The sequence below is a fragment of the Macaca mulatta genome, chromosome 12 (genome assembly GCF_049350105.2).
Source record: "Macaca mulatta isolate MMU2019108-1 chromosome 12, T2T-MMU8v2.0, whole genome shotgun sequence".
NCBI lineage: Eukaryota > Metazoa > Chordata > Mammalia > Primates > Cercopithecidae > Macaca > Macaca mulatta.
In genome coordinates, this window is record NC_133417.1 from 93,938,708 (window position 1) to 93,965,112 (window position 26,405).

Genomic DNA, 26,405 nt, shown 5'->3' on the forward strand with positions numbered 1-26,405 from the left:
AAAGCTTAGGAAATGTATATAGAAAATATATCCCATGTTATCATATATGTGTTTCAAACATAGAGGAGGAATTAGAATAACTTTTCTATTTTAAATAAACAAATTATTTGCCTACTTAAAATTGCATTTAAAAAATGAAGCTTTCCTTCATTAGCTGTAAACTACATTGAGAAATTGTAACATGAAGAAATAATGGATTATCTATCTTCTCAAATAGATCAAGTGTGTTGTACAATATCATTAAATTTGTATCAGAACACATACATGGAAATGAGAGGGGGAAGCAATTTCAGTAGTCCCTAGAGTCTAGGTTTTGAAATTCTTTTTGGTGAACATTTACTAAATCAGCTGAACATTTCAACTCATTTAAATATGAACCTAAATTATTATTACCCTAGACAGAGAGAAGATATAGAAACAAGAACTTGAAAAGGTGATTTTTTGTGGCTGCATGTCGTGCCCAGATGGAAAAATCTTAGGACCACTAAAAGGCCTCTTGACCACTAGGCAGCAAAAACTAATTTTGAACTACTTGCCTACTCGGAAGCAGGCCTCCTTCAGTAGACATTTTAAATATCTTGGCTTTGAGAAAATAAAAATTTCACTGTCTCACAAAAATATAAATTACTGAACAGTGCATCATTTGTTGTTTGCAAAAATTTTTGCAGATGCTGAGAAACTTATTTATTTACTTAATTACTGGCAAACTATCATACCAATCGTCAAGAACTAAAGTTGCATTTAACCACAATACACAGCTAATGCTTTAAGAATTGAGACCAGGCTTTGTTTTGGCAGTTCCTAAGCTGATTCATAGTTAATAGCTGCTGAAATTTCAGTACCTTGTATATAATTATGAAGCAAGTCTAAAATTTTGGTTGAAGCAATTTTTTTTACCATTTTAAGCCACAAATACAGATGGTTATGATTCATATTTTCCCTATTATTTTTACTTATTCCTTGCCAATATTTATTTTAAAAACATCTTTTTCTTTTCTTTTTGGTGATTTGGAAATGTCTTTACATCCATATGGGATATACAATGTATTATGTCATATCATGTTGACCAACTAATGCCAAACAGAGCTAACAGTGACATTCGATACACACAATAAGTTATGTTAAAGCTTTCCCAGGAAAATCTGGTAGAGTTTTATGGTGCCAAGACTAGCTCAGTTTTCCCCTGAATTTCTCAACTAGGTTAATAAAATCCAGAAAGTCTTCAGAGTTAGTGACAAAATCATCTTTTTAGTTTAATGCTCCCATCTGCTGTTAAGGCAAAGAATAGCAATTGGGTAGAAAAGCTTATTTTCAATTGTACCATTAATAAATAAATGTTTAAATGCTTGTGTGATATACATTGATATTAATTCTTACTATAAATGAAATTAAAATACCTGTTGGTCTTAAGGAAAATTGACTATGGTATGCCAATTTTATGATAATAAGCAGATATGATATTTTAATTAATTCCTTGTGACTTAGCAAATTATGTAGGACAAATATAATTTTCTAATGAAAGGAAGAAATTATTTGTTTCAAACCATTTCAACTTTGGCTATTGTTAGTAGCCCTGACAGAGTAACAAAAATCACATTTCAGCAAAACCTGAGGAAACTTCATGTCATCTAACTTGTTTTTCAGCTGTTGAAGGAGGATGTTCCCATCTTGGTCAGTCCTATGCGGATAGAGATGTCTGGAAGCCAGAACCATGCCAAATTTGTGTCTGTGACTCAGGATCCGTTCTCTGTGATGACATAATATGTGACGATCAAGAATTAGACTGCCCCAACCCAGAAATTCCATTTGGAGAATGTTGTGCAGTTTGCCCACAGCCTCCAACTGCTGTGAGTTCAAAGATAAACTGTACACCTTCAATATTCATATTTAGACACACGAATAGTTCTTATATCATAGGAGCCTAAAAGGAAAATGAAAGTCATGTTCGTCAAATAGCTATGTTTGTATTACAAGTAAAAAGTGGATGTTTCAATGTAAAGATAAGTATTGCTTAGAATCTGGGTTAAGAAATAATATGCAAATTCCTTGTCTTCTTTAACTTGTTTATTTTCCATTTATTAGCCTACTCGCCCTCCTAATGGTCAAGGACCTCAAGGCCCCAAGGGAGATCCAGTAAGTAAACATTCTTCAGTAGAATAAAATTAATACTAATGATAATTCTAGTAAGAATTTGCTTTTTTTCTGTTCATACCCTTTCTAGATTTGAACTTTCATCATACATTATCTTTATTACCACATATTTGAATAATGGCACCAAACAACAGACTGGGAATCCATAATTGTACATGTAAAGATTTCAATTTCCCAAACTTCATATTATGTCTTCACCCCCATGATCAGTTTAAATAAAATATATAGGTCAATATACAAAGGAATACATTATACTTAAATTATTCACGTGATTTTGATTAAAAATATGTGTTATAAAGAAAATATATTACTTGTATTGATTCCTAATATTATAAAGTGGAGAAACAACAATCTGATAATGATTCTGAATCACCAGGATTTTTCACTATTTAATTTATTTTTACCTCTTTTTTTAGGGCCCTCCTGGTATTCCTGGGAGAAATGGTGACCCTGGTATTCCAGGACAACCAGGTTCCCCTGGTTCTCCTGGCCCCCCTGGAATCTGTGAATCATGCCCCACTGGTCCTCAGGTATAACAAATTACATTACTTAAAAAATCCCCTCATAAAACTATCTAGTTCATCTTCTTTCTTTACTCTATATTATATCTCACTATTATGAGTTCTTTGTATCTGTTCTCTGATTCTATGTATTTAATAAATCCTTATTTAGTGATTCTATATATTAGGCACTATTCTAAGTGCTTTATAAGTATTCATTCGTCCTCATAATGCTAATGTCATTGCTCCTATATACTTAGAAAAGTTGCCAATTTCTCAGCAAATGTATAGCATACACATTATGTTTAAGAAGTGAACTATCAACTTACGAAAAAAATTAACCTACATAATTTAGTTAGTACTATATCTATACTTTATTCTCTTACTAACACCAATGTCAAAGCCTCTAAAAGTTTGGACAAAAAGAAGTTGAAGAACTGTGAATATTCCTATTGAACAGAATTATTTCTGCCTATGAAACTGCTCTTGCTAATCCTTCAGAGCACATCTTGCTTCTCCTGAAGCATGGCAACCAAATAAATCTGCATGTAAAACAACCAAATAAATAAATATGACAAAATTTCTGCTGCATGGAATTAGGCGAAATAAGAAAATATATTATACAAATCTTTGTGAGGTTAAAAAGTGCTTTTCGATCTCCTGACCTCGTGATCAGCTACTTGGCAGGCTGAGGCAGGAGAATGGCATGAACCCGGGAGGCGGAGCTTGCAGTGAGCCGAGATCGCGCCACTGCACTCCAGCCTGGGCGACAGAGCGAGACTCCGTCTCAAAAAAAAAAAAAAAAAAAAAAAAAAGTGCTTTTCGAAAAGCAATTCAACAAGAACCAAAGTGTATTGTCTAAGTTATTCTTATTCTAGTAACCAAATAGAACCTAACTCTAGACCTAAAACTTAGAATTTAAAAAAAGCTTCAAAGAAATCCAATAAGTGTGTGAGTCTTTCTACTAATTTTGACTTATTTTCTGTGGAGATGTTTATTTTTTAGTGAATCTTTCAGTCATATTAACCAGAATCCAGGGGGTATGAATTTTACTTGTATCATTAAGTGTTGAAAAAATAATTTGACTTCATTTTTTTTTTTGCTCAAAATGAGAAGGTGTAATTATATGATCTCGAGACTCTTTTGGCCTCAAACAGCCTATGATCCTATGTTTGTAACGATGTAGATACTGCTTAGAAATAACAGCTGAAGTAAGAGTACAATAGGAAAAACTGGGGGAAACTAACATTTAACACAGTGGAAAGATTTGTGCATCACACAAGAAAATGCTTCTGTAGGATATCTAATGTCTAAATCTACAGAAAAACAGGATAAACAAGATAATTAGTTAATACATACCACATCTTTTGGCACACAAAAACCTATCAGTGGTTACTAGATGTTGCATGCACTTCTAAATGCTTTTTAAAAGACTTATGAACTGTCTGTTAAAATGATCATATCTGTTTGGTCTCCTTGCCACAGAACTATTCTCCCCAGTATGATTCATATGATGTCAAGTCTGGAGTAGCAGTAGGAGGACTCGGTGGCTATCCTGGACCAGCTGTATGTACAAATGTTTCTCAGCATTTTAGAGCTTTATTATCTTTCCAGTTTGTAAAATCTTGAATGGTTGCTCTTCTAGGAATTCAGTATTTTTATGGAATTGTACAAAATAGCTTATTCCTAATAAGGTTGGGAAAGAAAATGGTAGCATTATCATGTTCTTTCTCTCTCATTCACATTATTAATCCAATTTTTAATCACATATAAACTTTTTACTAAAAAGCAAAAACCAAAGTCAACAGTTATTAACATTTCAGGAAAGTCTTTATAAGAGAAAAAGGAAATACACAAGCTATTGTTTTATAAATTTGCTATCAGTATTTACAAACAGCATGTTACAAAAGTGAAGCATACTGTTTTCAGCATGTTGAAGGTTTTCTAGTTTAATCTGTATTTCTGAACAACGATCAATCAATTGTCCTGTGTATGATGATTCTTGTGTGACCATATAAATCTCTATGTCAATTAACTGTGATAGATATATCAACATAATTATGGACTTTATAGTTGATTTACATTATTATTTTAGATAACTGATTATAGGATTTCTAGTGTGCCAATAAATGTTTTTCTGCACTGAGTTTGGCTGGCAAGCAAGAAATTGCTTCTTCACCAGTGCAATATAATCCTAACATTGCAGGGATTTTCATAGCATTGTGTACTAATTTTTCCAGATTTTTAATTCCCTTCCTTGAATTCAGGACAACATTTTATAACATTTATTAATAATTTATATGGAACCTGTGAGAATTTCATTACAGTAATGTTTGCTTGCTAAGATCACCATTGTAGATCTCATGAATAGTTATCAAAAGATATATTTGTTCACAGTTTTGATAATGCAAGTGTCATTGTTTTGAAGCTTGGATAAAGTGTATTTTGCATTCATTTATTTTGTTTTTCATTCAAATTCACATTCCAGGGCCCCCCAGGCCCTCCCGGTCCCCCTGGTACATCTGGTCATCCTGGTTCCCCTGTAAGTATAGCCATTAGTGGTGTTTACTTCTTCATTTTTAGAAAAATCAAATTAGTATATATTCTGCTGTAATTCAGCCATTCCAGCAGGCATAATCCCAGTTAACTAGAGAAGTCATAACCAAGAAACTAATTAAACCTTCAAAGATAGAATTCCACATTTAATTCCTTTCCACCAACAATTATTGATAATTAAAACCCTGGTAAAATTAAACCGCATTAATTTGCATGTGATATGGCTTTTAGTTCAAAACCATTCAGTTTCGATGGATTGCAGTGAATGCAATGAAATGCATTAACTTCATTCTGATCTGAAAAAAATTTGGTCTCAATATTTATAAACTGGAGTAAAATTTGCTGATTACATTCACAATCATGATTTCTTACTGTCAAGATGTAAATGAATTATATGAAGATTTTGTTACTTTTAAAATATTTACATATTCTACTCACTAGGGATCTCCAGGATACCAAGGACCCCCTGGTGAACCTGGACAAGCTGGTCCTGCAGTAAGTAACAATTAAATTTATATGTATATATAAGTTGATAATTCTATATGGAACCTACCTTTGTTTTCTAAAACAAGTATAGGCCCTTACAGAATGAATATTAAATTTACCCTTAAATTTGCAAATAACAAATAGCATTTTATCGAGTCTTTTGGACTCTTTCAATTGTTTAGCTATCTTAGAGACACTAGTTAATAAAGGAATTCTCTCATCATTAGCCATCAAAATAGTTCACTTCCCAGAGCTGATACAAATTAGAATTTGTTTATTTATTTTCTGTAACCACTCAGTTCACTCTTATATCTAATCTACTGATAAATATAATTATATATATTTACATATATAAACATACATATGCATATATCTTAGACAGTAGAAATAAACATAATCTAAGAGAGTCCTTTAGAAGGATATGCTCTGTAAATAAGCAGGTAAAATAATTATTTAAATACAATATTACATGAAATTTAGAAATACCTTTATATTCAGATATATTTAATATTTCAAAACATGTAGAAATACATTTGAATTTATAAATACACATGTGTAATATAAAATACAGATATATGATGTAATTTTTATTAACAGTAAGTTGATGTAATAGAGGTATAATATTAACTCAGTAAGTATCATTTTCATCATGAGAAACATTAAAAGGATTTTCTAAAATGAGGTTCCTTCCAGGAATACATACACTGTATAATAATAAATTGTAACAGAAAAACTTACAAATATATTCATTTTTTATTTCCTTATTTTCAGGGCCCTCCAGGACCTCCTGGTGCTATGGGTCCATCTGGTCCTGCTGGAAAAGATGTAAGTTTTTAAAAATTATATAAGAATACAGCAAAATTTAACTTGGGGTATTCTAAACAGTATATGCTTTATGTCAGAATCCCAGAAGAAAAAAATGTTGTTCAAAATATTGTTGTCTTAACAACATTTAGCTAATACTAATCTTTGAGTAGTTATACAGTATTTGCATACCTATACATATATTTATCATTTGTTTTATTTTATTTTATTTATTATTATTATTATACTTTAAGGTCTAGGGTACATGTGCATAATGTGCAGGTTTGTTACATATGTATACTTGAATTCTAGAATAAAATCCCTAAAGTGGTTTTTGACTGCTAAGAAGACTCATCCATTGAATATATTATTTAACCGGAGGGGAAATAACTGTCTTTGCCTGCCTCTTGTAATGACGAAATTGATACCACTATTTAATGAACTTGAGAACTTGCAGACACCTTCAATTCAATGACATTCTTTCTTTCCCCTTTAATCTCCAATGACAAGTTCTTTTTACTGGGTTGAGGAAGGGTTATATTATTTCAGTGATTAGAAGCACCTGCATTATCTCTTTATAAGCTTATATCAAAATGAGAAAGGTCTTCCTCATGCCTTCCACCAAGAAAGCTGATCTCAACTATACATTTTGTGTGACCATTTTAATGAGTCCTTCGTGAGAAAAATACAAAGTAATCATTTTGCTTATTGTCTACAATGTATTTTGTCATACATGAGCACTTATGTATTCTTTATTTCTCTACCTAGGGAGAATCAGGTAGACCCGGACGACCTGGAGAGCGAGGATTGCCTGGACCTCCAGTAAGTCTTCAGCATCTAATAAATTAATTGGAGTAAACTTTGCTTGAAAACTATTATGTAATTCGATTGAATTAAACTTAAAAACAGAAAGTGTTTTACTACTAGGTTGTGATTCTATTTGAAGGTTCATTAATATTTTTTCATTCATTATTTTTAGGGTATCAAAGGTCCAGCTGGGATACCTGGATTCCCTGGTATGAAAGGACACAGAGTAAGTAGAGTTTCTAAGTTATTTACAAGGTATTCCACTGGGCTATGTTTACTTGACTAACCAATTTAACTGGACAATTATGTGCCCAAAAGGGTGATTCTGACAATGAATTAATTTGAAATTTTTAAGTCTACCAAGTTTATTTGTTGACCAAAGTAGCCATTTTTTGCAAAATAAAGGAGTTGATTTCTAGTATATAAAATACTCTTGAAAAATATTTTTTTACTACCACTATCAGAAAAATAAAAACATTTTATGAATTATGTTTTTATTGACTTAATATGATTTATAGATTGAGTTGAACAACTTTATTCTATGCAAAACATTTCATACATTCAAGCAACTGTGCCTATAACCTATTAACTTAATTATAACAAAATCTATGAAACTCATGTTTGCTACTCTATAGTTAAGGCAATTTTCTTATCAGACTACATTGCACTTTCTAGTTAGTTCATGTTTTCCTGCTGTAAAATCAGTATGAAATATCTTCAACCCCTTTAAACAAGTTTTAAATTATTTAAGTTAATTTTGCAAGTAGTGTTATAAAGACCAATTAGAAAAATTCAATGTAAACTTTATCAATCATTCTAGATGAACAGATTTTAATAATTTTGCTATTTTTATACATTCCCTAGGGCTTCGATGGACGAAATGGAGAAAAGGGCGAAACAGGTGCTCCTGGATTAAAGGTAAATCACAACAAAATCACGTTTTCATAAGTAAATTCATTAAATATTAAAGCTACATTTAAGATTCATATTGTGAGGCTTAACTTGTTTGCTGAAATTTACCCGAACTTTACCTATTAGGTATGAATAATGGTAACTAATTGAGATATTCTATTAACGCTTCCATGAAAACTGATAACTTGAAGAGTCTAGATTAGAAATAGTTGAGCATATTAGTATAACTTATCAATTACTTCTCTTTAGTTTTTAAGTTTTTAAATTCAGAAATTGAGATTTCTGGTAAATAAAATACTAACAGAAAATTAATATTGTTAAAATGTGTATCTTTTTCTAGGCTCCATAAGCTTTTCCATAATATTCTGTATTTAAAAATCAATAATATTTTCTTCCTCTTGTATAAAATAGTAACATATTTTATATGTATCTAGGGTGAAAATGGTCTTCCAGGTGAAAATGGAGCTCCTGGACCCATGGTAATTATGTTTCTTATGCATAATTTTCAGTTTTATTATTAACCTCATTGTTACCTAAAACTGGCTTTGCTCCCACCCCAACTGTTCTTACACATGTCAGGATTAGAGTAAGACCATATTTCAATTTTACTCTCTAGGGTCCAAGAGGGGCTCCTGGTGAGAGAGGACGGCCAGGACTTCCTGGAGCCGCGGTGAGTATTGTTACTAACATCGCACAATTAACATCGCACAGTTACAACCCAAAGTGACAGATTAGTGTCTCAGTAAATTTCAGGCTGTAAAAATACGTTAGAAAAAAGATCCTCCTACAAAATTATACTCGATACTGTGATAACATTTTGGCTATAGTTAAAAGGAAATGAATAAATGTTTTCCAATTATCTCTATTGAGAATTTTTGTGTTAACTGTTCATATGCAATTAGAGCCATTACATCTGCATTCAGTCCTGAAAACACAGATTCCAATCCTTCTACATTTGATTGTTGCTGTATATATCAGAATTGTCTTCACAATATATTGACTTTGAAATATATAATTAGTAAGCAGATTTTAACGTACTTGAAGAAAACTCAGCTCGAGTCAGAATTTTAGTCAAAATATTACTCATGACCAGCCATTCAGAATTAAATAGATATTTAATGTAAACTTCTCTTTTTAGGGTGCTCGGGGTAATGACGGTGCTCGAGGCAGTGATGGTCAACCAGTAAGTAACTTTCTATCTCTTATTTGTTGTAGGATAATGAGAAATTATGGATTGTGGATTATTTAATATTATATATATACACACACACTCAGGTATATACATATATGTATATGTATATATCTAACACACACATTAGCATCTCTATTGACCGTTTTTATAATTTAAAAAGTGAAAAAGTATCGTAGCCCCAATACTCAATATTGTATATATGCATGTGATTAAAACTGACACTGAGCCCATAAGCAAAATCTAGGTTCTGATATTCATTCTGCTTGACCAACTGCTAACATTTAATGGTGCTCTCAATGTTAGTTAACATCTTATATACGACATGGCACTTTAAAGAGCCCTACAAAATGGATAAAATAGATGTTACCTCCATGTTGTAAAATTGAATACAAAAGCTCAGGGAAAAGTAATCTGCACTAAGTCATGGAATTCATGGCAAAGTAGGGAGAAACCAAGAATTTCTAATTTTAGATTTCACTCTCTTCTTATTTTACCACATTGTTTCTCCACATAATATCCATAAAGTATGAATATCTTTTTTATCTGCATAAATATCTTCTTTTCTTTATATGTGCTTACTTATTTACTAGTATTCCGGCTTTCATTTATTTGAAAAGGAGCTCTTGAAATTGTATTTAATTTTTTTAGGGCCCTCCTGGTCCTCCTGGAACTGCCGGATTCCCTGGATCCCCTGGTGCTAAGGTAAATATGAGTTTCTACAGAAGGGTATAAAAATATCTTGGAGACAAGAGAAAACCACTAGATTGTTTCTTGCAACTGATTTTTTAGATCAGTCAAATGGATAGCTTTTATCTATACATGTCTTTAAAGCCCTATTCTTGATTCTAAAAGAGGTGTAGTCCCTAGCATTCAACTATTGATATTTCTTCTGATGCCTTCTTTTTTTCCCCAGACTCTTTCCAGGAAACTGATAACACAATCACACACATAGTTACATTTTTCTCTGCCTTTATGATGAATGATTCCTTGCTTTACCTGCAGTATAGAGTCCTACTATTCCAACCTTTGGGAGATGGGTTTAAATAGGACTGAAGGGTGAAGTGGCTAAGTGAGTAGAAGTGGTGAGAGGAACTGACTACATATGGTTTTACCATTAGGGTGAAGTTGGACCTGCAGGGTCTCCTGGTTCAAATGGTGCCCCTGGACAAAGAGGAGAACCTGGACTTCAGGGACAAGCTGGTGCTCAAGGTCCTCCTGTAAGTATCATAGTTGAGAGGGAGAGTGCTGCTACACTTACTCCATGAGAGCGTGTGCTTCAGTATGGCTATCAGTGAAAATCACTTTGAAAAAGTTGTTGCTTAGGGCTCTAAAATGATCCTCCTGTGACACATACTGATTTGATTAGTAGTAAAAATGATAGTTTTTGACTGTTGCACTATTTCAGAATTCACGATTTTTTATGTTTATATAAAAGAATAGAAGATAGAATAGTTTTCTGATGCTTTCAAGAATGTTCCCCAAGCTAATCACCAATCATAAAAATTCAGAGAAGAACCAAATTCAAAATCTCTTCTATTTATGTATCATTTAATAATTTATACCAAGTACATATTACCTCTAATCTGTTTAGATAATGATGAATCTTTTGACTACATTTCATATGCTGTGTTATAGTTGGAGGATTCACTTAATGTCTACAAAGCATAACATTCACCAATACATTAATTTTCACACAAACAACTTCAAATATATACGAACTATTTGCATTACTATTAATACATTAACTGTTTTTTGTATACTTAGGGCCCTCCTGGGAGTAGTGGTAGTCCTGGTGGTAAAGGCGAAATGGTAAGTTGTCCCCACTCCTCACCCTTATCTCATCCACACATTACTGGCTTCTTTTGCATTTTGCATGACAATAGATTTGTGATATTTAAGTGAGATATTCATAAAAGAATGTTCGAGTTTGGCTAATGTAGTGTCTTTGATTTGTTTTTAGGGTCCCGCTGGCATTCCTGGAGCTCCTGGACTGATGGGAGCCCGGGGTCCTCCAGGACCACCTGGTGCTAATGGTGCTCCTGGACTGCGAGGTGGTGCAGTAAGTTGCCTTGTTTTTTCTCTGTTGACTGAAAGGTATAGTTTAATTCCATCAACAAAAATTAATAGCAAAATTTTGCTCCTGTTCAGTTGAATTTATATTGACTTCACTCTTGTCTTATAACTGAATTATGTGTTTCTGGTGATGATTTTGTTAGTTGAATCCTCCCTGTTTCTCAACCAAGACTCTGTTATAATTTAGGGTGAACCTGGTAAGAATGGTGCCAAAGGAGAGCCAGGACCACGTGGTGAACGCGTAAGTATTACTGCAACAGATCTGGTTATTTCTCGAAAAAATGCAACGTAATTAGGAAGTAAACAGGTAAAAACTTCGAACTAAATTCAGTCATAATTTCTTATTTTACCATCTTTTTTTTTTTCAGGGTGAGGCCGGTATTCCAGGTGTTCCAGGAGCTAAAGGCGAAGATGGCAAGGATGGATCACCTGGAGAACCTGGCGCAAATGGGCTTCCAGGAGCTGCAGGAGAAAGGGTACGTTTTCCATGGGGCATCTAAAAGAAAAACAGCATCACTGTCATCTAAATAAAACTACCTTCAGGGTAAGACAGCCAATTTTTCTTAAGTTGAATGTTCAGTGCAAAATATTGTTTAAAGCACTTTATGACATAAAAATGTTTGCCACTCAAGAATTATGGAAAAGAATTGTAATCCTTTGGACTGAAATATTTGTCTTTCATTATTTTCAGGGTGCCCCTGGGTTCCGAGGACCTGCTGGACCAAATGGCATCCCAGGAGAAAAGGTAGATAACTTTAGTTTCTATGTTCCTAAATGCTAGCACCACAAATAGGTAGTTCTTCCATACAATTTCCCATTCATGAAAACCTAAATATCTGAAAAATATATATTGGAGTTAAAAAAATTCCTAATGTAATGCATCCTCTGTTCAGTCACTTTCTTGGCTTTGTAACTAAAGCCACTTACTTACCCTCTGTGATAATCTTTTACTTATCTGTTAATTGGAAATCATTTATCTGAGCATCATTTCAAGAGTACAATAAACTAAAATGCCTGAAAAGTCTTTGAAAACTCTAAAGTTAAATGCAAATATGGTTTCATATCATTAAGATATTTGATTTTAGATGCACATAAATATATTTTTAAGCACACTAAATACTGTTTTATTAAGCATGTGATATTCACACATTTGCTTCAAAATTTTTTCAATACGGCAATCCAAGCTAAGATAACTGATTTTACATATAAATTTTTCAGCAACACGTGAACCCTTTTTGAAAGTTCAAATGATGTTCTCTATTTGTAACCAAAATATTGTTGGTATCTAGGTTAGTGAATGCTATTTTAATTTTTTTTATTTCTTTCACTACTTAGGGTCCTGCTGGAGACCGTGGTGCTCCAGGCCCTGCAGGGCCCAGAGGAGCGGCTGGAGAACCTGGCAGAGATGGTGTCCCTGGAGGTCCAGGAATGAGGGTACAGAGAAACATTTGTTTGAATGACACTTTAATTTAGACAGAAGAAAGGCAAGACAAATGAAGACAGATCAAAAGCAACTGAAATCAATCAGATTACATATTTTGTAAGGCCCCAAACAAAACAAAATTCTTTTAAGTAAACTTAAGCCATGATAGTTCAAGGAGAGAAAACATAGAACACTTGCCTTAGATACTTTATAGACAGGAAAAAAGATGTTCAAATCTGAGGCTTCACATGTAAGCGAAAATATCCCAATTGTACAAATAGTATATGTTGTAATTTTTATTATTTCATTTAAAATCACCTAACAACTGACTTCTTTGCTTCAGGGCATGCCCGGAAGTCCAGGAGGACCAGGAAGTGATGGGAAACCAGGGCCTCCCGTATGTACATTTTTTAAATCTCATTTTAAAAGGCCAGTTAAAATGGAATGTATATGTTGGCCTATCCTTGAGTGTGTGTATAGTATATATATACTATATAGAGAGTATGTTTTAATCTTATCTTTATCAAACCTTTATTAATGTAATTTTTTCTTATTAGGGAAGTCAAGGAGAAAGCGGTCGACCAGGTCCTCCTGGGCCATCTGGTCCCCGAGGTCAGCCCGGTGTCATGGGTTTCCCTGGTCCTAAAGGAAATGATGTGAGTTCCTTCATTAATTTCTTCAATAAATACTTGACTGGAAGGTTTTTATTTTCCATATGGAGTATAGAAGTGGTTAAAACTCAGTCTCCTCTTCAAAGCATGGAGGAGTATAGGAAAATCAAATTGCATGTAGGAAGGGAGCTAAATATATAATTGGTTATGGTTGTATGTGTGTCTATGGAGCAGGCAGATAAAACATATGAGACAGGCTGGGTGCACTGACTCACGCCTGTAATCCCAGCACTTTGGGAGGCTGAAGCAGGCAGATCACCTGAGGTCAGGAGTTCGAGACCAGCCTCGCCAACATGGTGAGGCTGTTTTAGTCTCCACTAAAAATACAAAAATTAGCCAGGAATGGTGGCATGTGCCTGTAATCCCAGCTACCCAGGAGGCTGAGGCAAGAGTATCACTGGAACCCGGATGGCAGAGGCTATAGTGAGCCAAGATTGCACCACTACACTCCAGCCTGGGTGACAGAGCAAGACTCCATCTCAAAAATATGTGTATATATATATATATATATATATATATACACACACACACACACACACACACACACACACACACATATATATATATGAGACGATAATATGATTAGTTATTGCCCTTTGAGAATTAGTAAATACTGACCACTTCTTCTTTAGGGTGCTCCTGGTAAGAATGGAGAACGAGGTGGCCCTGGAGGACCTGGCCCTCAGGTATGTAGCTTTCATCAATTTATTTCTAGCCTTCTAATAGATGTATTCATCTCCAACCTTGTGACTTCTCTCTGTAATCTGTATTATTTCTGCTTCCCTAACTGTTCTTGTTTTTAGGGTCCTCCTGGAAAGAATGGTGAAACTGGACCTCAGGGACCCCCAGGGCCTACTGTAAGTTCACTCACATAAAATTGGAGATGAAAATAGGGTGGAGGTGGGGCAGGAAGAATGCTTCAAAAATTACATAATCTCTGACACTATGTTATTATAGTTTACCAAAGCAATGATGCAACTTGCTGACCTAGTTATCTAGCTAGATGTTAGCACTGAGTTTAGAGTGTACATGTGTGCTTTGGGTCCAGGTCCTCCCCTTTCTTCACATCACTACTTTTATAATTAAGCAACAGGCCTGTTGAAGTGGATACTGTAGACTAAATATAAAAGGATGTTTATAACAGAGTGTATCATTATACTTTTCTAGGGGCCTGGTGGTGACAAAGGAGACACAGGACCCCCTGGTCCACAGGGATTACAAGTAAGAACTTGTTATTTAAATGTCATGGTATATCTGACCATCAAATCTTTTGTGTCCCTAACAGATTATAATTTATCTGAAGCTTAACTTGTGAGTCCGTCTTTCATCTGGAAATAAAATATCAGGCAATGTGAATAGATAGGCATATCTTCCATGTCCATTCCAGAGCACATTAATAAGTTATTTAAAAGAATTAATGAAACTCAAATAATTCTATTTGCTTACATTTATTTTTATTATAATATAAATCCATATAGCCAAGTCTATCCTGCCATGCTTGTCAATAAATTTTTATGTGTAGCAATGGAAAGAACAAAGAGAGATGAACACGGATTTGTAAGATATGATTATCACATATGTGTCACTGGATTTTGAGTGGCACAATGTTTCTACCCCTAAAAGACCACTGAAACTTTTTTCAAATATCTTGCAGAAACATGTGTACATATGAGAAGCTTTTCTATAAGCCATGTTTGAGGTAATTACCTGATACAACTATGATTGTTTCTAGGGCTTGCCTGGTACAGGTGGTCCTCCAGGAGAAAATGGAAAACCTGGGGAACCAGTAAGTTACGTTTCATTTTTCAAAACTCAGACACAAAAAGAATATATAATAATTGTTTGTCAACTATTAACTTTTTAATTTTCTTATGTCATGATATTTGAGATTTAACATTTAGTTTTGAAATATTATCAAAACAAAGACAAATTATTTAAAAGATAACTATTATATAGAGTTTGAATTTTACCATAAAATAGAGAGTTCATAATTTCAAGATTAGAAAAATTATACTGTATGCCAACATGACAAATGTGTATTTTGCTTATATTTACATAAAATGCATTCTGATATGGACCTAATCATATAATGCAAATCTCCTAGGGTCCAAAGGGTGATGCCGGTTCACCTGGAGCTCCAGGAGGCAAGGTAGTATTTCAATTCATTCTCTACCTTCTTCAGCATGTTATACAGCAATTGATTAGTAGTATATTTTTAGTATATCAAGTGAAAATACTCTTTCTTTAAAAGAGCATCATTGCAAAGGTTTGTTAAGTACACTTAGAGAAACTGAAGACATTTTCAATACATTAAATTTGCTTTAATCTGGAAGGTCCACTTCTCTGACATTCATAATCACTACAGAATCAAATATGAGCTTAAAATTTCAAATAGAAAAATATTGCCAATATGTTGATTCTATGTAGGAAAACTGTTTTGGTAAAAGAACTTTAAAATGCTGCCCTTATGAATAAAATACTAAGTATTTCAATGACAGTTCACACTTAAGCAGACTAAGTATCCAAGTTTTCTTTTGGACACTTTTTTAAGCTTCCAGTTCCCACCCAGCTGTTCAACTATTTATAAGTATACAAATTTCCAGGTTGTTCACAACATAATAACCTAGTGGCCTGATTCAAAATGATGCAAGTTAAGGTGTTTTGTTTTTAGCTTTGGATTGTCTAATATGGTTATTTACATATTTTTATCACAGGGTGATGCTGGTGCCCCTGGTGAACGTGGACCTCCTGGATTGGCAGGGGCCCCAGGACTTAGAGGTGGAGCTGGTCCCCCTGGTCCCGAAGGAGGAAAGGTGACTCCACAGAATTCCATTCACCTAGGTTTAAAAAATACATTCGATTTCCTTCTGATCATTTATTATTTCTCACTTATTTTCAGGGCGCTGCTGGTCCTCCTGGGCCACCTGGTGCTGCTGGTACTCCTGGTCTGCAAGGAATGCCTGGAGAAAGAGGAGGTCCTGGAAGTCCTGGTCCAAAGGGTGACAAGGTATTGACTTGTTTTCTCTTAATTGTTTCATAAATCAGTCATTGTAGGTTAAAAAAAAAAAAAGCAACATTCCTGGAAAGTAATCGACTGTATTTTCAAAATTAATATTATCATTTTATAGTAAGTGAAATTTAAGATGGATTCCTAGAGCAATAATGAATCAGAACACCCAATATATATCCCAACAAATCCTGAGGGTTACTCCTCTTCTTGGCCAATTTTCACTGAAGATACTTTGAATCTGATGACATTGGCTTTTATTTGACAGGGTGAACCAGGCGGTCCAGGTGCTGATGGTGTCCCAGGGAAAGATGGTCCAAGGGTAAGCATTCTCAGTGAGGAGAAACAGGCCTTACCTATATGTCATATGCGACAGTCCTGCACTTCCACTTTTATTTTTTCCAAAAACTACTCAAGATAAATTAGATAGTTTACCACCTTTTGAGCATAAAAAGACCCAAATAACTTGATTTATAATTAAATTCCTGGTCTATATCTATGGCTACTTGATAGGTCTACAGTGACCAAAGAATGAAAAAACCTCAAAAGTATGATAAAGGTCACAAACTAGCATTTGTGAGTCACTAAAATCTGAGATAATCACTGAAATTTAAGATAATCAATACTGCTCATTAAGAAACTAAAAGTCATCACAATTCAATATAGTAAGTACTCCTAATTAATAGACTTTATATTCAAAAATTGTAATCCTATGGTGCAGTCTCACTATGGAATAGTATTTAGCAACAAAAAGGTATGAACAATTGATGCTGTACACACAGCAAATTACACAAACCTCAAGGACAACATACTCAGTGAAGAAAATTCAGTCTCCAAGGGATACACATTGCATGATTCCATTCCCATAATATTTGCAAAACAACACCCTTTTAGAGATGTAGAACAGATTAGTGGCTGCTAGGAGTTAGGAATGAGAAAGAGAGAGATGGATGTGGCTATGGAGACATGACACAGGAAGTCTTATGGTGATTGCACATTTGAGTATCTTGATTGTGGTGGTAGTCAGGCACATCTACAAATGGGATAAAATTCTATAGAGCCACATATACACACACATAAATGAGTGCGTGTATCACTGGTGAAATCTGAACAAGCTCTATGGATGGTATCAATGTCAATTTCCTAGTTTTGATATTATACTATAGTTGTGTAAGATGTTAACATTAGGGGAGGCTGGGAGAAAGGTGCACAGAATTTCTGGTATATTCCTTTGCAACATTCTGTGAATCTATAATTCAAACTAAAAGTCAAAAAAAAACAAAACAAAAAACATCTTCTAAATATGATTATAAGTAAGTCATTTAATACATTTATATAGTAGTTGCCTTAAAGAAATTCATAAATGCTTCACTTTTGACAGATTAAGTAGATAAGCCATCATTCAAGTAAAAAAAGTGCTCAATACTTCACTTTTGTAATATACGTAAAACAACTATTTGAAAATTTCAAGTTGAAAAATTTAATATGTACAATGATACTTTGAGAAAACATTTAAATTATCAAGCAATTTAATACAGAAATGTACTTTAATTTAAAAAGACATTACTGTAAGATCTTACATGACATCCTATTCATCTTCTACAGTGGAGATAAAGACAAATGAATCAATAAACCACTGCTGAATCCTATTTTCTCCCAGAGTTATCCCCACAGAGTCTTGTGTTTACTGAGCTCTGCAGTATTTACACATTGAGTGAAAAGCACAGCATTCAAGCCATAAAAAATCTAAAAAGTATGTTATCTAGTTTATTAGGTATCTATGTCTATATACCTTCTGTTTGATTAATGCAGAAAACGATATTTGCATCTTCAAAATTAAAAAATATTTTTATTTCCTCTAGGGTCCTACTGGTCCTATTGGTCCTCCTGGCCCAGCTGGCCAGCCTGGAGATAAGGTAGCACTTAATACTGTCTGGAAATGAAAAGAAAATATCTCTGTCTTTTGGATGCAAGAGAGTGACCTGGTTTCTCTTTTTCCAGGGTGAAGGTGGTGCCCCTGGACTTCCAGGTATAGCTGGACCTCGTGGTGGCCCTGTAAGTGTTAAAGACATTCTCAACATACTTTTTAACCCCATACAGACAGCAGCTACTTATGCTTCCCTTTTTAGCAATTCTGCCCCCAGTTCCCTGAGCCTCAATTTGGAGACACTATCTTCAGGAACCATATAGCATGCCAGGGAATGTTAAATTTCTTAAATCTAACATTCACAAGAGACCATTTTAAATCAGGATTTCTTTCCAAAATAACTTCGGAAAAAATACATGAATTGCACAAGTAGTATATGTTTGTAATTAGGTATTTCTTAAGCCTATAGAATCTTTGCCTGAGACTCCTTCTGGATTTAAAATTCTTGACCTTTAGGATTTAAGACACTGGAAAGATATTTAGCAAATGTTTATTAAAAATAAATCATTTAGTTAATTTTTCAGTTAAGGCTCTACCATATATTGAAATAAATAAATATATATATATATATATATAAATGTGTTAAATACTTTAAAATTCTCAAACTATTTTTCTTGCAAATAATATCACAGTGGGAGACGGAATCAATGGTTCTGGTATTTTCTACTCCTAATTTTATTGAGAGGTGGCAAAGTCTTCAGAAGTTTACTGGCTACTCTGCACATTTCCTGCTTAAAGGAAAGAAAAGATAAGATGACAAGATGACATTTCCTGCCTAAAGGAGATGACACACACTCCCCATGGGATATCTTCACTGTGACTAAGAAGGATGTTTTTCTCTTTAGGGTGAGAGAGGTGAACCTGGCCCTCCAGGACCTGCTGGCTTCCCTGGTGCTCCTGTAAGTGCGAATATTTACACAGACATGTTCCATAGCCCAGGATCACTATCTTGCAGAAAAATTACAGAAGTATAGTCAAGTTTGGGTTCTAGTCCCATTTTAGCTGTTCATTCCCTATAAGATTATTGTACCCCTATTTTGTTTTACTTTACCCCTATTGCTGCTCTTTAACAGATGGAAATAAAAACACCTGTCCTGCCTTTATGACTAGGTAATGAACTAAAGTAGCATCATAGATTGAAATGCACTCTGAATTTTTGTAAGTTCTTCCATTATAAGTTGGTACTAATTAAAATTTTCTCTTAAACCCAGTCTTTCTCAAAGAAATTTACTGGTGCTGATTTTCAAATGTTTAATCCTTAGAGAGACTTCCTCCGTCCCTAATGGCAAATAATGTACAGTTTATGCTTTCTTGGTCATGTTCTTTGATCATGAAAATATTTTGATTGGCTTTGTTTTGTCATGTCTTCAGAGAGCCTTGTTTTTAAATTTTATTTCAACTCCTTACATCTGAAGAATTCTATATTCTGAAGAGAAATAATAATAATCCAAGTATATCATAAAGAGTGTCAGCTGAGAGATTGTTGTTGTTGTTGCATGTAGGGACAGAATGGTGAGCCTGGTGGTAAAGGAGAAAGAGGGGCTCCGGGTGAGAAAGGTGAAGGAGGCCCTCCTGGAGTTGCAGGACCCCCTGGAGGTTCTGGACCTGCTGTAAGTTCTCTCCTCTTTCTCTATCTATCATCTATCTATCTATTTATCTATCTATCTCTTCCTCTCTCTCTCCCTCTCCCCCCTCTCTAAGTGCTAAGTGTTCTAATGGAAAAACATGAAGGTTTATCAGTAATTTAATATTTTATACTGAGATAACATGTCATAGTGGCAAGAATATAATCTTTATATGAATACAGTTGAAGTATGAATCTCAGCACCAGCAGTCTAAAAGTTATTTTAACCTCTTCATAGAGTTCCTGGTTTTCAAAGGCTTAATGCTTTTCCCAAATTTTGATTTTGGCACTATTCTTACATACCTTCCTTCCATTTCATATAGGGTCCTCCTGGTCCTCAAGGTGTCAAAGGTGAACGTGGCAGTCCTGGTGGACCCGTAAGTATTGATCCTCTTAACTATTATTGAAAAGTATTCATATCAACCTGTATAAAAGCTGCACTTGAGACACTAGATCCATAAAGAGAATGTAAAAAATGTAATCTCTCATTCATACATGAGTAATGTGTAAATTCCAAGGGGAAAAAGCAAACCATAAATGACTTTCAGGTACAATGTAGATCATACCACACATTATACTTTTTGTTTGTTGTGTAGTTGTTTGTTCTACTTTTGAAATTCAAAAATATATTACCATTTCACAGGGTGCTGCTGGCTTCCCTGGTGCTCGTGGTCTTCCTGGTCCTCCTGGTAATAATGTAAGTAATTGTTAAAGTATTTTCTCATCATACACTTCAGAAAGAGCATTCATATATGTATAGGATGAGAAACTTACACATTGCTACTTATTTCTCTAGTAAGTCTCAAATAAAATTATTTGAAGTAAGAAAGGAAAGAAAAAATGCACTTTTTATTATAAATATTCAAATTTCAAACAATTCTTTGTAGGGTAACCCAGGACCCCCAGGTCCCGGCGGTTCTCCAGGCAAGGATGGGCCCCCAGGTCCTGCGGGTAACACAGGTGCTCCTGGCAGCCCTGGAGTGTCTGGACCAAAAGGTGATGCTGGTCAACCAGGAGAGAAGGGATCACCTGGTCCCCAGGGTCCCCCAGTAAGTAACTTCATTTTTATAAGTTGATTGTACTATTTTGGTTTTTATCACAAATTGATTAGAGAAAAAGATTGTCACATAACGATGAGCTAAGTCTTCATTATCTGTATTAGGGAGCTCCAGGCCCACTTGGAATTGCTGGGATTACTGGAGCACGGGGTCTTGCAGGACCACCAGGCATGCCAGGTCCTAGGGGAAACCCTGGCCCTCAGGGTGTCAAGGTGAGTATAGTCATTTTCCACTACACTCTTGCTTCCTTTGCTAGCCTTCAGAAATCACTTAACCATATCAAGGATGAAAAGTTTTTCTGTCATTGGAGTAAATTAGCCAGGAGATTTTTTTTATATTTTTAGATTTTTAAAAGCATATATTTTAATAAATGGCTCCAGAACACAAAACAGGGCATATCAAAGACCAACCTTGAATATAAGCACAAATAAATTAATATAACAAAATCAACATTGCCATCTGAAACACCTCTTTTAGGAAGCTTGTGAATGTTCTTCAATTTGTTGACTGTCAGTTTTGAATGGGAAAATAGTGTTAGCTTATAGATCTAGGAAAGTCTTTCACTGATGCTAGTTATCCATCCATTCAAGTCATCTTGCACTCCTGACTCTCTTTCACTAGTATATTATATTCCTATAACGTTCTCGTGCTTGGCATCTAAAACACTCATTTGGTAAACAGGGTAATAAAATTGCATTTTTATTAGGGCTCGTATTATAACACTTTAAGTACTTCTTTCAACAAAATGTTATGTACTATTGTCATAAAATTAACATTTCATGTTTAAATGTATCCAATTGATATGATATTTCTACTAAGTCTATATTCTTCAGATAGAGACAAGTAACCTAATTTTAAGAGTCACCATAAACCTCTAGTTTCATGATGGCTCATTATTATGTTTTTCTTATAATAATCATGTCTATGTATTTATCTCAGATTAGAATGTACAGTATTCTGAATTAGATAATCAATGTGACTATTCAGCCCTTTGCCATCCAGAGTCACTGAGCAAGTTAGAAAATGCAACAAGCTTGCTCCCCCAAACTTTTTCCCATAACAGGCATAGTTTTAATTTTAAAATTCAATAAAAATTAAATAAGATTTTTACCTGAAAATAAAGATATCTGATAACACCATTTTAATTGATTTCTTAAGTTAAACAAAATATTTTTCATTCCTTTGTATACAGGGTGAAAGTGGGAAACCAGGAGCTAACGGTCTCAGTGGAGAACGTGGTCCCCCTGGACCCCAGGGTCTTCCTGGTCTGGCTGGTGCAGCTGGTGAACCTGGAAGAGATGTGAGTAGCAGTTCTTATTCAACCAGCCAGGTAGAATTTGATAATTTATTTAAGCAAAGGTGAAATTGAGCCTTAATGTCTAAGAGTGTAAATATGGCCGCACAGCAAAGTTCTTCTCTCTCTAATAAATTCTTTCATTACAACTTAGAATAGACTTAAAAGCTCTTGTTCATTAATATTTAGTCAGTGAATAATCATTAGTGGAGAAAATATTATCTCTAACTAAATTAGGATAAAAGTTAGTGGGGAGAACCACAATTCACATGTTTTCTGAGTGAAAATATTCTGCAGTTATCTGTGATTAGTCTTTTATTATTTTTAAAGAATTTAAAATTAATATTATTTGTAATTAACAAACCATAATTGTATACATTTATAAGGTACAATGTGATGTTTTAATATATGTATGCAATGTGGAATGATTAAAGCAAACTAAACTGTAGATTTCCATTAATAGTTTAGATCACTATTTCTGAAACTTTTATTTATTAGAGGTCTGTAAAGACTCTTTTTGGATATTATTTTTCTAGTCACATCTCCTCCATGAATATACTAACTATCTGCTTGGATATTGTGACCCTTTGAAGGGCTACCCCCCATTGTAATATCTAAGATTTCTTACCCCCAAGAACCATTTTCACCCCCTTGAGAATTATATTGCCCTGTTGAGAATGCATGATTAAATGGCATTTGGAAGGTTTCAAGAAACTTTATTTCCTTTCTCATTTTTTAATCAGGGAAACCCTGGATCAGATGGTCTTCCAGGCCGAGATGGATCTCCTGGTGGCAAGGTATAATAAATACATGTGCAATAGATTTCTGTAATTAAAATAAGTGATCATCATGTTTATTTTGGACCTGTGAATTTGTTCACAGGGTGATCGTGGTGAAAACGGCTCTCCTGGTGCCCCTGGTGCTCCTGGTCATCCAGGCCCACCTGGTCCTGTCGGTCCAGCTGGAAAGAGTGGTGACAGAGGAGAAAGTGTGAGTTCCCAGAAGCATCATCTCTCTTGTTTGTCCGTTTCCTTCAATAAAGACATTTGTAGGTGGAAGATAGAATGTCAGATCTGCCAACCAAAATATCCACTATCATTTCTTTTACAGTTTTAATGCTAGTTGTTCCTTAGACAAATGTGTTAGTAAAGAAATACCAGAAGTACCTGGCAGTAGTCAATAAAGAATTTATTACTGAAACCCGAAATCGTATTAATCAGACCAGCTATTTATTTGCTGGGTAAATGCAAGGCCGAATTAATAGGGCTCTTGCCCAGCTTTTCTGTTTAGATCCCCTGATAAAGCTGTAAACAGGGCTTTAGCACTTTGAAGGCAAAAATAATATTAACTTCCAATAATTGCATGCATACTATAATTCTATTATAATGAAATTATTTACTTTTGAAAACAAAATTGTGTCAACACATAAAACTAATTCGTGTATGTTTGCTCCATTGAATGTTTTCATCTTAGGGCCCTGCCGGCCCTGCTGGTGCTCCTGGTCCTGCTGGCTCCCGAGGTGCTCCTGTAAGTTTACATATGTATTTGTTCTTTCTATTGGTAGATAGATAGATAGATAGATAGATAGATAGATAGATAGATAGATAGAGATAGATAGATAGAGAGAGAGAGAGAGAGAGAGAGAGAGAGAGAGATGATAGATAGAACAAATATAACCTTTCCTTTAATGATGATGATACGGAAAGCAGTTCAGGATCTAAAAGTTCTTTGGAGCCGATGATAGAAACACCAGTTGTTAGGGATCTATGCCATTGTCAGTCCAAAATTAAAACAACCACAAAAATAATCTTATTTCATATCTGAAGTATCTGTTGATGGGGGATTTTTTAGCTGATAGAAAGCCATAAAATAGACTTAATTGTTATAAATTCTATTTTATTTTTCCAATATGTATGTGTGTATATGACTTCAATTCAAAATATGTTTTTAAAGGGTCCTCAAGGCCCACGTGGTGACAAAGGTGAAACAGGTGAACGTGGAGCTAATGGCATTAAAGGACATCGAGGATTCCCTGGTAATCCAGGTGCCCCAGGTTCTCCAGTAAGTGCATTCATTCTGTTGGAGAATCCCTCCAATGTATGCAAATTTTAGAGATTAAGAGAAGAAAGCTTTCTATCTCTAAAAATACGTACTAGAAGAGATGAGAAATGGATTTGAGGCTAATTTGAAACAACAATCAGCATGAAACAATGGGAAGATTAAAGAAAGAAAAAATATTTCATCATAATCCCCATATTTCTTGATCTGATCTTGAATGTACAGTTTCCCAGTGCTTTTTAAGGCCTTCACTCATATGCACACTTCTTTCCTTCCAGGGCCCTGCTGGTCAGCAGGGTGCAATTGGTAGTCCAGGTCCTGCAGGCCCCAGAGTAAGTAGCACAGAAAGATATCAGTTTCACATGTCTGCACTTCAGAAAGATATTCTGGCATTGTGATGTCATGATACTTTCTTAGGGACCTGTTGGACCCAGTGGACCTCCTGGCAAAGATGGAACCAGTGGACATCCAGGTCCCATTGGACCACCAGGGCCTCGAGGTAACAGAGGTGAAAGAGGATCTGAGGTAAGACATAACTTATATGTATGTGCATTTAATTTGTTATAATCTTCCAGTTTTCAGAACCACTGCATTATCTTTAAATTGAAATAGTGAGTGAGACGCAATGCAACCACTCAATTTAGAAAATGAACCATGACTTTAAGACATTCTCCATCACATTGAAAATGTTTCTACCACACTATAACAGGAGAAAAATATCTTTTTAAAGATTTGATCAGGTATCCATGGTATCAGGATAATGACATCTGCCCAATTAACCAAACAAACCTTGTCTGCATTGCTATCACACTAGAGATCTCGGAATTACAACATTCATAATTATCAGCGTTTATGCAGTGCATTTTACTTCTCAAACAGCTTCCATGGTTACTATTTTGTTAGTGATACTATCATTCCTAATACTTTGTATTCCATGCCTTTGGGGTAAATGAAATAAAAACTATTATCCCAACAAATTACACTCCCCTTTGTCATGTCAATATTAGAATTGTAGCTCATAGGTGTTTGCTTACATCATTCATCCAGAAGGAAGAATGATAGAGAAAACGTGTGCTCTGACACTACTGATTCTTACATAGTGGAACAATACCTTTCTTGATAATGAATTGCAGTTATTATAAATCGGTGATCACGTGACCCTAAAAGCACCCAAATAAATCTTTAGTAAAATAATTATAATGACACAACGAATGAATTATTTTTAAGGCATTTTCTTGAACTGGCAATGTATTCTTAGAGTGGCACCCAAACATGCATACCTCAATGATCCATGTTTTACTCATTCTAGGGCTCCCCAGGCCACCCAGGGCAACCAGGTCCTCCTGGACCTCCTGGTGCCCCTGGTCCTTGCTGCGGTGGTGTTGGAGCCGCTGCCATTGCTGGGGTTGGAGGTGAAAAAGCTGGCGGTTTTGCCCCATATTATGGAGATGAACCAATGGATTTCAAAATCAACACCGATGAGATTATGACTTCACTCAAGTCTGTTAACGGACAAATAGAAAGCCTCATTAGTCCTGATGGTACTCGTAAAAACCCTGCTAGAAACTGCAGAGACCTGAAATTCTGCCATCCTGAACTCAAGAGTGGTATGTTTGGGAGTCTTTCGTCTTCGTGGCAACAGGATTACAGAGAAAGTTGTTTAGATTAGAATGAGAACAAAAAAACATCCACTTTCAATGGAAAGCTGAAATAGTACTCTAAGAAAGTTAACTGAATTGAAACTGCTTCATATAAAAGAGTAAACTTTGCAGATGTAAAATATAACATAACTTCAGGACATGCCAAATATAGAAAAATATAAAGACAGTTTTATAGACGTTGTAGTATAAATCATAAGTTTT

At 34.7% G+C, this 26,405-nt stretch overlaps 1 protein-coding gene across 1 annotated transcript in view; it reads left to right on the top strand.

The window, feature by feature from the left end:
• The window catches only part of COL3A1 (collagen type III alpha 1 chain), a 37,543-nt gene that overhangs the window by 8,480 nt on the left and 2,658 nt on the right, over positions 1-26,405 (top strand). Inside the window, 47 exon segments of the mRNA NM_001266039.1 lie at positions 1,645-1,847; positions 2,083-2,133; positions 2,568-2,681; positions 4,137-4,217; positions 5,140-5,193; positions 5,649-5,702; positions 6,465-6,518; positions 7,266-7,319; positions 7,477-7,530; positions 8,169-8,222; positions 8,651-8,695; positions 8,833-8,886; positions 9,355-9,399; positions 10,057-10,110; positions 10,527-10,625; positions 11,173-11,217; positions 11,369-11,467; positions 11,669-11,722; positions 11,850-11,957; positions 12,173-12,226; positions 12,817-12,915; positions 13,248-13,301; positions 13,462-13,560; positions 14,208-14,261; positions 14,379-14,432; positions 14,743-14,796; positions 15,308-15,361; positions 15,680-15,724; positions 16,290-16,388; positions 16,475-16,582; positions 16,851-16,904; positions 18,445-18,498; positions 18,584-18,637; positions 19,355-19,408; positions 20,012-20,119; positions 20,457-20,510; positions 20,777-20,830; positions 21,021-21,182; positions 21,296-21,403; positions 22,384-22,491; positions 23,229-23,282; positions 23,368-23,475; positions 23,959-24,012; positions 24,439-24,546; positions 24,822-24,875; positions 24,961-25,068; positions 25,853-26,150. Of these exon segments, the coding sequence (NP_001252968.1) occupies positions 1,645-1,847; positions 2,083-2,133; positions 2,568-2,681; positions 4,137-4,217; positions 5,140-5,193; positions 5,649-5,702; positions 6,465-6,518; positions 7,266-7,319; positions 7,477-7,530; positions 8,169-8,222; positions 8,651-8,695; positions 8,833-8,886; positions 9,355-9,399; positions 10,057-10,110; positions 10,527-10,625; positions 11,173-11,217; positions 11,369-11,467; positions 11,669-11,722; positions 11,850-11,957; positions 12,173-12,226; positions 12,817-12,915; positions 13,248-13,301; positions 13,462-13,560; positions 14,208-14,261; positions 14,379-14,432; positions 14,743-14,796; positions 15,308-15,361; positions 15,680-15,724; positions 16,290-16,388; positions 16,475-16,582; positions 16,851-16,904; positions 18,445-18,498; positions 18,584-18,637; positions 19,355-19,408; positions 20,012-20,119; positions 20,457-20,510; positions 20,777-20,830; positions 21,021-21,182; positions 21,296-21,403; positions 22,384-22,491; positions 23,229-23,282; positions 23,368-23,475; positions 23,959-24,012; positions 24,439-24,546; positions 24,822-24,875; positions 24,961-25,068; positions 25,853-26,150 (3,744 nt within the window).